This window comes from Panulirus ornatus, chromosome 50 (genome assembly GCF_036320965.1).
Source record: "Panulirus ornatus isolate Po-2019 chromosome 50, ASM3632096v1, whole genome shotgun sequence".
Taxonomy (NCBI): domain Eukaryota; kingdom Metazoa; phylum Arthropoda; class Malacostraca; order Decapoda; family Palinuridae; genus Panulirus; species Panulirus ornatus.
In genome coordinates, this window is record NC_092273.1 from 10,571,874 (window position 1) to 10,584,446 (window position 12,573).

At 38.6% G+C, this 12,573-nt stretch overlaps 1 protein-coding gene across 1 annotated transcript in view; it reads right to left on the minus strand.

The window, feature by feature from the left end:
• The window catches only part of sdk (sidekick cell adhesion molecule), a 385,895-nt gene that overhangs the window by 11,745 nt on the left and 361,577 nt on the right, over positions 1-12,573 (minus strand). Inside the window, exons 33-36 of the mRNA XM_071691428.1 lie at positions 6,592-6,749; positions 2,550-2,712; positions 1,848-1,874; positions 973-1,262 (exon numbers count right to left, since the gene is read on the minus strand). Coding sequence (XP_071547529.1) covers positions 973-1,262; positions 1,848-1,874; positions 2,550-2,712; positions 6,592-6,749 — 638 coding nt within the window. The remainder of the gene's footprint in view (positions 1-972; positions 1,263-1,847; positions 1,875-2,549; positions 2,713-6,591; positions 6,750-12,573) is intronic.

Sequence of the window (12,573 nt, forward strand, 5' to 3'; positions counted from 1 at the left end):
GCAGAAGCTGGTGACTTACTTTGGTAAAGTGTGTGAAAGAAGAAAGCTGAGAGTAAATTTGAATAAGAGCAAGGTTATTAGGTACAGTAGGGTTGAGGGACAAGTCAATTGGGAGGTAAGTTTGAATGGAGAAAAACTGGAGGAAGTGAAGTGTTTTAGATATCTGGGAGTGGATTTGGCAGTGGATGGAACCATGGAAGCGGAAGCGAGTCACAGGGTGGGGAAGGGGGCGAAAGTTCTGGGAGCGCTGAAAAATGTGTGGAAGGCAAAAACATTATCTTGGAAAGCAAAAACAGGTGTCCCGATAATGTTTTATGGTTGCGAGGCATGGGCTATAGAGAGAGTTGTGTGGAGGAGGGTGGATGTGCTGGAAATGAGATGTTTGAGGACAATATGTGGTGTGAGGTGGTTTGATCAAGTAAGTAATGAAAGGGTAGAGAGATGTGTGGTAATAAAAATAGTGTGGTTGAGAGAGCAGAAGAGGGTGTTTTGAAGTGGTTTGGTCACATGGAGAGAATGAGTGAGGAAAATTTGACAAAGAGGATGTATGTGTCAGAAGTGGAGGGAACGAGAAGTGGGAGACCAAATTGGAGGTGGAAAGGTGGAGTGAAAAAGATTTTTGAGTGATCGGGGCTTGAACATGCAAGAGGGTGAAAGGCGTGCAAGGAACAGAGTGAATTCGAACGATGTGGTATACCGGGATCGACATGCTGTCAATGGATTGAACCAGGGCATGTGAAGCATCTGGGGTAAACCATGGAAAGTTTTGTAGGGCCTGGATGTGGAAAGGGAGATGTGGTATAATAAAAAAATAAGCAACATGTCCTACACTGAACACACACACACATGAACTTACTGTGATAATGTGGAGGGCAGAAGGATCAGTGATAACAGACAAAGATACTCAAATATGAGAGGCTGCTGAATCTTAGATAACATATAAATAAATATAAAAAAAATTCAAAAGCCTACCTCTGAGGCAGTTGATGATAAATCTGTTGGTTTCTCAGTCAGTTCACTTGAATCATCAGGATTTTCATCATAACCCTTCACAGTATCATCATCTGAATACGTGACAGATGCTGGAGCAGGTCGTGGAGGAGATTTTGCTGTAACAACAGCAGTGGCACCAACGACAGATCTCCGACCCAAAGTACTCCTTTTGCTCATAGTGCCACGTCTTGACTGTCGCATCTCAAAAGTGGAAAAGGCTGTTTCATCAGTATTCAGTGACTCCTCCATCGTCTTGTTTGCTGCTTCTTCTATCATTCAGGGGATAATCATACATCAAATCACATGATCCATTCATAAGTATCTTTACTGTCATTCACAAAATCATCTTAAAAAGTAAATGTACCTCATTATGATTATCAAAATCAAGATTTGTTTAATTTTTTTTTATAAATATTAAATCTTACAACCATAACATCAAAAATCTGTATATTTCAATATTCAGAATTGAAGGTGCATATACAACCTGAAAGAAGTAACAGACACCCAGGCACAGATTAGCAAGCAAAGGCTGCATATGTAAAGACCAGACTTAAAACAGATCTAGTGAAATAGGTTATGCTTCCTTTCTTAATATTTACTATTATTTTCAAAACAGAAATCTCTCAGCTACTAATAAGACTAAGGCAGGAAATGTTGAAGAACTTGTGTGCCATGTTGGTTTCAGCAACTGTAATTAAGTCAAAAGATATTGAACTCAGGAAAAGACACTCAAAAGAATGTGCATTTGCACTCTTGTGCAACAAACAATTGGTCATGGATGCTGCTGGCAACAATCATGCAGCATGCGTGGCAGTCTGTGCTTTAACGTGAAACTGTGGTAGTTAAAAACTTACGTGCTGACAACAATTCCTCTACAATACCTGGGAATGAGACATTGTGCTTTAATATTCATGCAAAACAAAATAAAAATGTGTTAACCTCAGCCATTGTCATCAGTGTTGTGCCAAGTGTAAGCCTATTACATGTATCTGTTCTTAAATCATAAAAAGCAAATAAAGCTGCAATGTGGTAGACATAATAAAATTGTTATAATCTTCTATAAAGACTGTTATTAAAGGACTGTGAGGTGTAAAATTATAATATCTGCAACATATCTAGGTATAAAAATAACATGCAGATGGTAAACAGCAATAAAAGAAACCATAAATGTTGATTATCTACAAGCAAAACACAAACTACAAAGCACAGAGAAGAAATGCACATTATTCTACACAAGAAGCATATACCCTTAACCATTCACAACATACAACTTAATCCAATTGAAAAGAACTTCCAAGAACTCTGACAAAATAATAATCTATTTATGTATACATATCAAGTCTTCCTGTAGTAATCATCATCAGTTAACTTTAGCAAGTTTATAATTATCAATTTTCTTAAAAACTGAATGCAAATAACACCAAAATCAGTAAATTGTAACAAGCAATTTGTATCAAAATTTTTTCGTAACTGTATAATACAAGATAATGACCACTATAAGATGATTTGACATCTAAAAACATTGTGCTGAAGTCCAAAAGAGGTAGAAAACTTACGTTTGTATTTGTAGGTTTTACTTTTGACACATAATGCAGCAATAACTATGATGATCAAAACAATGGATATAGCTGCCAGTGTCACCATGAACCAAGTCTGATGATAGAATGGCCGCTGTTGTAGATAACCATACTCTAGAAACCGCTTAGATGGAGTTACAATCTGAAAAATATTAAAGGCAAGCATACAGAACATATATTTTGCTAGACTGCATCATTCATGTATATATCTTTTGGCATGGTCCTAAGCATGCCCCAATCATGACCATCTCTGATGAAGGGCATGATAACACATATCAAATTATAAAAAAGGCAACTGGAAGAATCAATTTGAGCTAAGTTTATGTAGACCTAATTCTTACAGGTGGAGATTACAAAAAGAGAAAAGGAAAAATTGTGAACAAAAATCTAAAGCTCTCTTGAATAAGGAAAGGTGTCAAGAAAGAGAATCCCTCGTTATCCTCTACAAACTATTCATCCATTCTATATTTGATTATGCCTGGCAAAGAAACAGAAGGAATAAAGATCAATGCTCTGAACCTGAAAGCAAACAGACAAGGATAATACAGAATCATTAAGTTAGAGCAACTCCAGGAAACATACCAGAAATGCATACGACAAAATTACATAAATGCCCAGCAAGTGAGTTGGAATCATCATTTAAAGCAATATCAGATGATCTAAGAAAGTAAAATGGAGTGACTATAGAACCATTCAAAAGATCAAGCGCATGGCTGAAGACAATAATGACTGAAACTAGAATAGATAAGTATGCCAGAGGAGTAGCTGCTGATAAGAATAGCATCATACATCAAGCAAAATACGCAAGGTAGCCGAAAGAAACATTGCTTGTCTCCATACAAATCAAAAGGTAAGGGCAATGCACTAGCCCTACCACCATGGCAAAATCTTGTCATAAGTACTTTTAGGAAGGTACACTTGCCAGGTCATCCAACCTGTCAAAATATTATAAAAGAGCTGCAAACTAAGCAAAACAGAGTACTTACAATATCTGTCAGCTACCAAACAACCACAAACATTCAACAGAAGTAAAATGAGACATAAGTACTTCCAATTCAAGCTCTCACAATATGATCAACACTCAGATCTTAGCAACATCCCTAGATCCTTCACACCAAAACTGCTTCACAATTCAACAACCTATACATCAATTCCTTAATAGTTGCAGGAGTTATACTATGGGAAACCATATGAATACTTAAAAACCATAAACGCTATTGTTATGGGCTTATGGGAAAAATAGTCTAACATTCCAAGAGTTTCAGGACCCAGCATGACTTTCCTTTTTTCTCTCTCTCTTTTCAAATCACTTAAAACAACTTTCTTTTTCCCCACAAAATAATATCCATATACAGTGCTGTCTTCCAAATATTGCCCAACTGACATCTTCAAATTCTCTGAAACTTTCCTTAACCTTCCTAGCTTTCACAGAGCAAGACCCAATAGTAACCTCTCCTATGAACCTCACCTCTGGGCCTCCTCACTCACAAACTATGATGCAACTTTTTTCAAGGCCCTCAATATTTTGACAGGGTGCGACACAAGTCCTTATTTTCTAAACTTCCCTCCTTTGGTTTTTCTGCTTCTCTCTCTTCTCCAGCTATTCCAAACAAGCAGTTGATGGAGCATCTTTTCTCTCTCATCCTATAAAGACTGGTGATCCTTAGGGTTCTGTCATATTGCCTATTCTCTTCATAATCTCTATAAATGATCTCTCTTACCCTGTTCACTCTTACACTGATGGTTCTACTTTACACACTTCAATTCTGGTATCAGTGTATCATGACACATAGAGAGTGGATGTGAGTGAATGAGGCCATTTCTTTGTCTGTTCCCAGTGCTAACTTGCTAAAATGGGAAACACTGAATAAGTATGAAAAAAGTACTGCTTATCCTCCCTCTAATATTCAATACTTTCTTGTAGAAAACATATTTCCCCTCTCAATTTGGACTTCAGCAACATTTTGGAAAGTGGAATATTGCCAAAACACTCTTGGTTAACTTGTATGCTGCCAAAACACTCTTGGTTAACTTGTATACTGCCGAAACACAATTTCTTTTTAAGTGTCACTTGCTTCCCTTTACTCATTAAAAAAAACCCACATAATTCTACTCTGTAATAAGAAAAAATTTTTTTTTTGGGTATAACCAAATCCTCCAGCACATACTGGAAACTTTAAAGGATTAGCATCACAAAGTCTGCATTCCAACAACAAGGGCTGTTGTATACTTACCATCTTTATTTTTCTTGAGAGCATATTCTTATATATATAATGGATTTATTCACCCCAGTATGGAGTACTGCTAATACATCTGGAATGGTTCTTCGTTCACCTCTCTACAGGAGAAGAGCGAAATCAAAAGCATTTTTTCTCATACAATTTCCCGGCACTGTCTCACTCCAACCATTCGCTTTCTGGATGCTGCCCTCACCCTGTTCTACAGGTATTATTATGGGCAATGCTCTTATGAGCTGTCCACACGTGTCCCTCTCATCAATGTTTGGACACAGGGTATGCATTTCACTGCTGCTTCCCACAGTTACTGTGTGTAGATCAGCCACTTAAGGACTAACTACTATGGTAGCTCCTTCCATCAAACACCTATTTCATATTTATCTTATTATACTTTGTCGCTGTCTACCGCATTAGTGAGGTAGCGCAAGGAAACAGACGAAAGAATGGCCCACCCCACCCACATACACACGTATATACATACACGTCCACACATGCACATATACATATCTATACACCTCAACAGATACATATATACACACACAGACATATACATATACATATATATATATATTATTATTTATTATCATTTTGCTTTGTCACTGTCTCCCGCGTTTGCGAGGTAGCGCAAGGAAACAGACAAAAGAAATGGCCCAACCCACCCCCATACACATGTATATACATACACATCCACACATGCAAATATACATACCTATACATCTCAATGTACACATATATATACACACACAGACACATACATATATACCCATGCACACAATTCACACTGTCTGCCTTTATTCATTCCCATCGCCACCTCTCACACATGGAATACCATCCCCCTCCCCCCTCATGTGTGCGAGGTAGCGCTAGGAAAAGACAACAAAGGCCCCATTTGTTCACACTCAGTCTCTAGCTGTCCTGCAATAATGCCCGAAACCACAGCTCCCTTTCCACATCCAGGCCCCACACAACTTTCCATGGTTTACCCCAGACGCTTCACATGCCCTGATTCAATCCACTGACAGCACGTCAACCCCGGTATACCACATCGATCCAATTCACTCTATTCCTTGCACGCCTTTCACCCTCCTGCATGTCCAGGCCCCAATCACTCAAAATCTTTTTCACTCCATCTTTACACCTCCAATTTGGTCTCCCACTTCTCGTTCCCTCCACCTCTGACACATATATCCTCTTTGTCAATCTTTCCTCACTCATTCTCTCCATGTGACCAAATAATTTCAAAACACCCTCTTATGCTATGGAATTTTCTTCCTTCTTCCATTTTCCCTCCTCATATTACAATTCTGCCTTTGAGTCAGCTCTAAAAACATCTGCAGATCTGTAATTCATTTCTTGATTCTTTTTCTTCTCCTCTTTTTCCTTTCAGACAAGATGGCCTTGATTAGGCATGTTTTGTCTGTGCCATATCAGTCACAATAAAAAACTACATTCCCTGGCACATACAAGCCATCTTTTCTTGCCCTAACTCTGGAAAACACTCATCTCCTCAACATAACAAACATTACTTCAACATATCACACGATAATCCATGCTCAAGCTAAACTACCAACTGTCAATTGGTTTGCACTCACTCCACCAAAACAAATGCATATCACCATTCTATTGACGTATGGTCTCAAAGAAGAATCCATATAAAGGGGATCCTGTGGCAGCAATAAATAGAAAGGTAAGTACTTAACTGTTGTTCTCACATTAACAAGGTAGCATCAGGAGTAAATGATTGCCTTGTGTGCATGTCTAATCTCTAACCATCATTAACATACCTTCTCATCAGCAACTGCTGGATATGATATGCCATATCTATTGTAAGTAATAAGGCGGAATTCATACTGTGTAGATGGCAGTAAGTTCTGGTAAGACACTGTGTACTCCTCCACTTCACCTGTCTCTGTCTTCATCAGGACTGACCATTTGTCCGAGTCTGAAGAGATATATCAAGGTGAGAATACACTATACCTAATCATTCTTTATAACAAAAAATAAACTAAATCAGTATGACAATATGAATAAATCAAGCATTACTAATCTGAAGCAATAAATGCAATGTATTTTGATGAATACTTAAAAACAAGTTTTAGCAACAACCTTATCTTCAATATTTCAGAAAACTTATAAATCGACATATCTTTTAATGAAAAAACTACAAGAACACATTATGGAACAGAATTAATCAGGCAATATTAGTATGTTATTCTGTGTAATTCAAATGATAATCTTAACATTATATATAACATATCATAATACAATGCGAGGAAAGCAGAAAAAGATTACAAACACTTCTTTGATATTCCATTGTTTATACTACAGAAAGTATGTAGTCATTCAAATAAGGTTAAAATGCTACTTGTTCATTAGTACAGATAGTAAAACTTGGAAGAAAAAGTGGTAAGTATTTTGAGCAGTAACATGACAAAGACAAACCTTTATTTAATAATTCTAATTCTGTGGCAAGCATTTAACCATTCTGATAAAATCTTTCCATTAATAAAAGTCTGTATGTGTGATGTTTCTCCTCTAAACATTAGTTTAACTGTCCATACTAAGAATGTTATTCTTAGTTAATTATGTAAGCGTAACAAATCAATTATGTTTATTGTGATTAAATGTAAGCACCTACCTACCACATGAAGACAATAAACAAAAGCAATTATTTCATAAAATAATTACTGTTTCATGGGTAGAAAGAATCCCTCAATAAAGAAAAGTGGTGCAGACTGCTGAACAAATATCCCATCCTCATTCTGCCCAAGCTCACTATGTGCCTCGAATATGACAGAAGTTACCATAACTTTAGAGTATAGTATCATATCTTAATATTTCACACTTCTAGGACACTTACGTTTTCTAGGGGTGAAAAAAATGTTACCAAAGTTATCACACAAAAAAGTAACAGGGTTCTGAAGGTACACATATACAAATACTACATCAGTGGAATAAAATTTAAATTCTTATCTTCTATACCTTTTCAAAAGAAACACTGGAATTGTTGTATTGCATTTTGTATCTAATCTCTAAAACGTTCTCAAAGTTTGTTTTTAAAACAAGATCATATTTTGGATGTTCAAATAATTTATCAAACAGTTCATAATAAAGTACATCATATATCTTTGTTATTAGGTACAGTAGGGTTGAGGGTCAAGTCAATTGGGAGGTGAGTTTGAATGGAGAAAAACTGGAGGAAGTGAAGTGTTTTAGATATCTGGGAGTGGATCTGGCAGCGGATGGAACCATGGAAGCGGAAGTGGATCATAGGGTGGGGGAGGGGGCGAAAATTCTGGGGGCCTTGAAGAATGTGTGGAAGTCGAGAACATTATCTCGGAAAGCAAAAATGGGTATGTTTGAAGGAATAGTGGTTCCAACAATGTTGTATGGTTGTGAGGCGTGGGCTATGGATAGAGTTGTGCGCAGGAGGATGGATGTGCTGGAAATGAGATGTTTGAGGACAATGTGTGGTGTGAGGTGGTTTGATCGAGTGAGTAACGTAAGGGTAAGAGAGATGTGTGGAAATAAAAAGAGCGTGGTTGAGAGAGCAGAGGAGGGTGTTTTGAAGTGGTTTGGGCACATGGAGAGAATGAGTGAGGAAAGATTGACCAAGAGGATATATGTGTCGGAGGTGGAGGGAACGAGGAGAAGAGGGAGACCAAATTGGAGGTGGAAAGATGGAGTGAAAATGCAGGATGGGCCTGAACATGCAGGAGGGTGAAAGGAGGGCAAGGAATAGAGTGAATTGGAGCGATGTGGTATACCGGGGTTGACGTGCTGTCAGTGGATTGAATCAAGGCATGTGAAGCGTCTGGGGTAAACCATGGAAAGCTGTGTAGGTATGTATATTTGCGTGTGTGGACGTATGTATATACATGTGTATGGGGGGGGGTTGGGCCATTTCTTTCGTCTGTTTCCTTGCGCTACCTCGCAAACGCGGGAGACAGCGACAAAGTATAATAAAATAAAATAATATAATATATCTTTGTAACAAATCTAAAAATAACAATGTAGATGAAATAACAACAGGTTAAGCTTTGCGTGAATTCTTTTTCCAGTTATCAAATCATTGCTGTGTTCTATCTCAACTATCAAGTTGGTGTGGTTATCATAAATGAAACAAACCTTATCAAGGATACAAGTTGGATACAAATATTTACAGACAAGACTAACATGTGGTTTTTAAGGTCAATCAAAATGCTAGCATAAGAAAATATAAACTAAAATGCAAACAAAAAATTACAATGGGCATCTACAGTGAAGGAGGGAGTTGCTAATGTAGGAACTGGAAAACAAGTATAAATACTTTTTTATGAAAGTTTACGTTTTCTTATGTTAGAAGGTCCATCTCCTCATCACTTCATCTCTGCATGTTACCATTTCCCTATTTGCCCCTTTCACAGATGTTCCCATCTATTCTCTGATTTTTCTCACAATTAACCTCCTTCCAAAACATTTTCTTATTCTTTCTGAAGTTTGCTGATACTCTTGCCCTTCATTTTCCCTTGTTGTCAGCCCCAGCACCTTCCTCTTGACCACTTGTCTCTTGTACAGCTCTTTCTCACTTGGACTCCTTCCTTTTAGTACCATCCATATCTCTCTTTTCTCTTCCACTAACAACTTAACTGCCATCCTTCCACTCACTAATCTCTTATGTCCATGTCCCACCTTCTGAATGCCACATGATTCTCTCACATGCTTCCCTGAATACCTTCCATACTCAGGTAACACACAAAGATACGGCCAAGAGATGGAGGGAGTACTATGAGGAACTGTTGAATACATTTGACGATAAAGTGGCAGATGTACAGTGTTTGGTTCATAGAAGTATGTGAAGCAAGATAAGTCATGGCAAGTGGTTTGGTGAAAAGAGAAGAGGCTATGAAAGCCTTACATCTGATGAAATGTGAATGGAGTGAATAGCCTGTGCTGCTGATTGGTTGATTAGAATTTTCTACATGAAGACTAGCAGAATGTATGTAGAGTGGCACTCCATAAAGACTAAGAGAAAAAAATGAGTGTCCGAATTTCAGACAAATAACTTTGTTGAGTATACCTGGAAAGCTGCATGGGAGAGTGGTGACTGTTAAGGTGGCAACATGCACACTGCATCAGACTGGGGATGGATCACGTGCTTCAAGAGTGGTAAAGGATATGAGGGTCAAGTGTCTGCTTTGAAGAATATGTATGAAAAATACTTAGAGAAACATAAGGATCAGTATGCGGCACTTATGGATCTGAAGAAAGCACATGATAGGAATGACAGGGATATTTTGTGGAAAGTATCATGATTAAACATTGTGGGAGGAAAATTATAATAAAGCAGTGAGGAGTTTTTATAAAGAGAGCAAGATGCTCGTACTAGTAGGAAGAAATGAGGGTGAGTAGTTCCAGTGAAGGTGGGTCTACTGCAAGGGTGCATGATGCCACCAAGGCAGTTTAATCTGTTTATGGAAGGGGTGGTGAGGAAAGTAAATGCATGGGTCTTCAAGATAGGAGCAGGTATGAAGTCTTCTGGGGGTAGGGGTGCCTGGGAGGTGAGTCTGTTGTAGTTTGGTGATAACAAAACATTGGTGGAGATTAAAGCAACAAACTGCAGAAGTTGCTATCTGAATTTGGGACAGTGTGTGAAAGGAGAAAATTGAGAATAAATATGAATAAAATCAATGTTATTAGGCAGTGAAAAGTGACAGGTCTGTTGGGGTGTGAGTTTGAATGGAAAAAACTTGGAGAAAGTGATAATGTTTTAGATACTTGAGGGGATATGGCAGCAAATGGAACCATGGAGCTACAGTGAGTCATATAGGGTGGGGGAGGTTGAGGTCTTGGGAAACTTGAGGAATGTGTGGAAAGGGAGGTCAAGATCCGTAACAGCGAAAACAGGTATGTCAGGAGGTACAGTAGTCCTGAGACTGTTGTATAGATGAGAGGCATGGGCTATAGATGAGAATATATGTAAGTGAGTAAACATGCTGGAAATGAAAGGTTTAGGGACAATATGTGGTGTGAGGAAGGTTGATCAAGAAAGAGATGACAGTGCAAGAGAGAGGGGTAGTAATCTGAAGAGTATAATTGAGAGAACTAAAGAAGGAGAGCTAAAATCATTTTGAAATATAGAGTGAATGTGTGAGGAGAGGCGGACAAAGATGATGTAAGTGTCAAAATTGGAGGGGAGAAGGAGAATGGGGAGATTGAAATGGAGATGGAAAGATGGAGTGAATAAGGTTTAGAGTGCTTGCATCCTTAGTATAAAGAAGGGTGAGAGATGTCCAAGGAATAGTGTGAACTGAGGCGATGTGGTACAAGGGTGATGTGCTGTCAATGGGCTGAACCAGGGAATATGGAGCAGCCATGGAAAGGTCTGTGGGGCTTGGTTGTGGATAGGTGACAGTAGTTTTGGTGCATTATACATGACAGCTAGAAAACATATGTGAGTAAAGAAGGACATTTCTTTGTCTATTCTTGGCATTACCTTCTTGAAACAGGAAATGCCAAAAAAAAACATGAAAGAAAGGCAGAAGGGGGAAGTGATAACATGTAGTGACGAAGTGAGGAGATGGAGTGAGTATTCTGAAGGTTTGTTGGGTTGTTTGATGATTGAGTGGCAGATGTAGGGTGTTTTGGTTGGGGTGGTGTGCAAAGTATGAGAGTCAGGGAGAGTGGTTTGGTGAAAAAAGAAGAGGGGTGAAAGGCTTGCAGATGAAATCTGGCAAAGCAGCAGGTTTGGATGATACTGTAGTTCAATTCATCAAGAAAAGGGTGACAGTGTTGTTGATTGGTTGGTAAGGATATTCAATATATGTATGGATAATGGTTAAATGCCTGAGAATTGGCAGAATCCATATATAGTGCCATTGTACAAAGGCAAAGGGGATAAAGGTGAGAGATCAAATTACAGAGGCATAAGTTTGTTGAGTATTCCTGGAAAATTCTATTGATTGAGAGGGTGAAGGCATGTGCAGAGCATCAGACTGGGGAGGAGCAGTGCAGTTTTAAAAGCAGAAGAGGATGTTTGGATCAAGTGCTTACTTTGAAGAATATATGAGAAATACTTAAAAAAAAAAGATGGATTTGTATGTAGCATTTATGGAACTCGAGATGGCATATGATAGGGTTGATAAAGATGCTTTGTGGAAGGTATTAAGAATATATGGTGTGGGAGGCAAGCTGCTAGAAGCTGAGAAGTTTTTAACAAGGGTGTAAGGCATGTGTATGAGTAACAAAGAGGAGAGTGATTGGTTCTCAGTGAAGGTCAGTCTACGGCAGGGGTGTGTGATGTCCCCATGGTTGTCTAATCTGTTTATGGATGGGGTGGTTAGGGAGATAAATGCAAGAGTTTTCGAGAGAGGGGCGAGTATGCAGTCTGTTGGGCACGAGAGAGGCTGGGAAGTTTATTAGTTGTTGTTCACCAACGACACAGCAATGGTGGGTGATTTGAGTGAGAAACTGCTGAAGTTGGTGACTGAACCTGGAAAAAAGTGGGAAAAGAGAAAGTTGAGAGTAAATGAGAATAAGTGCAAAATTATTAGGCACAGCAATGTTGAGGGACAAGTTAGTTGAGATGTGAGTTTGAATGAAGAAAAACTGGAGGAAGTGAAGTGTTTTAGATATCTGGGAGTGGACCTATTAGCGAATAGAGCCATGGAAGTGGAAGTGAGTCATAGGGTGGGGGAGGGGGTGTAGATTCTGGCAGCAATTAAGAATGTATGGAAAGAGAGAACATTATCTTGGAGAGCAAAAATGGGTATGTTTAAAAGAACAGT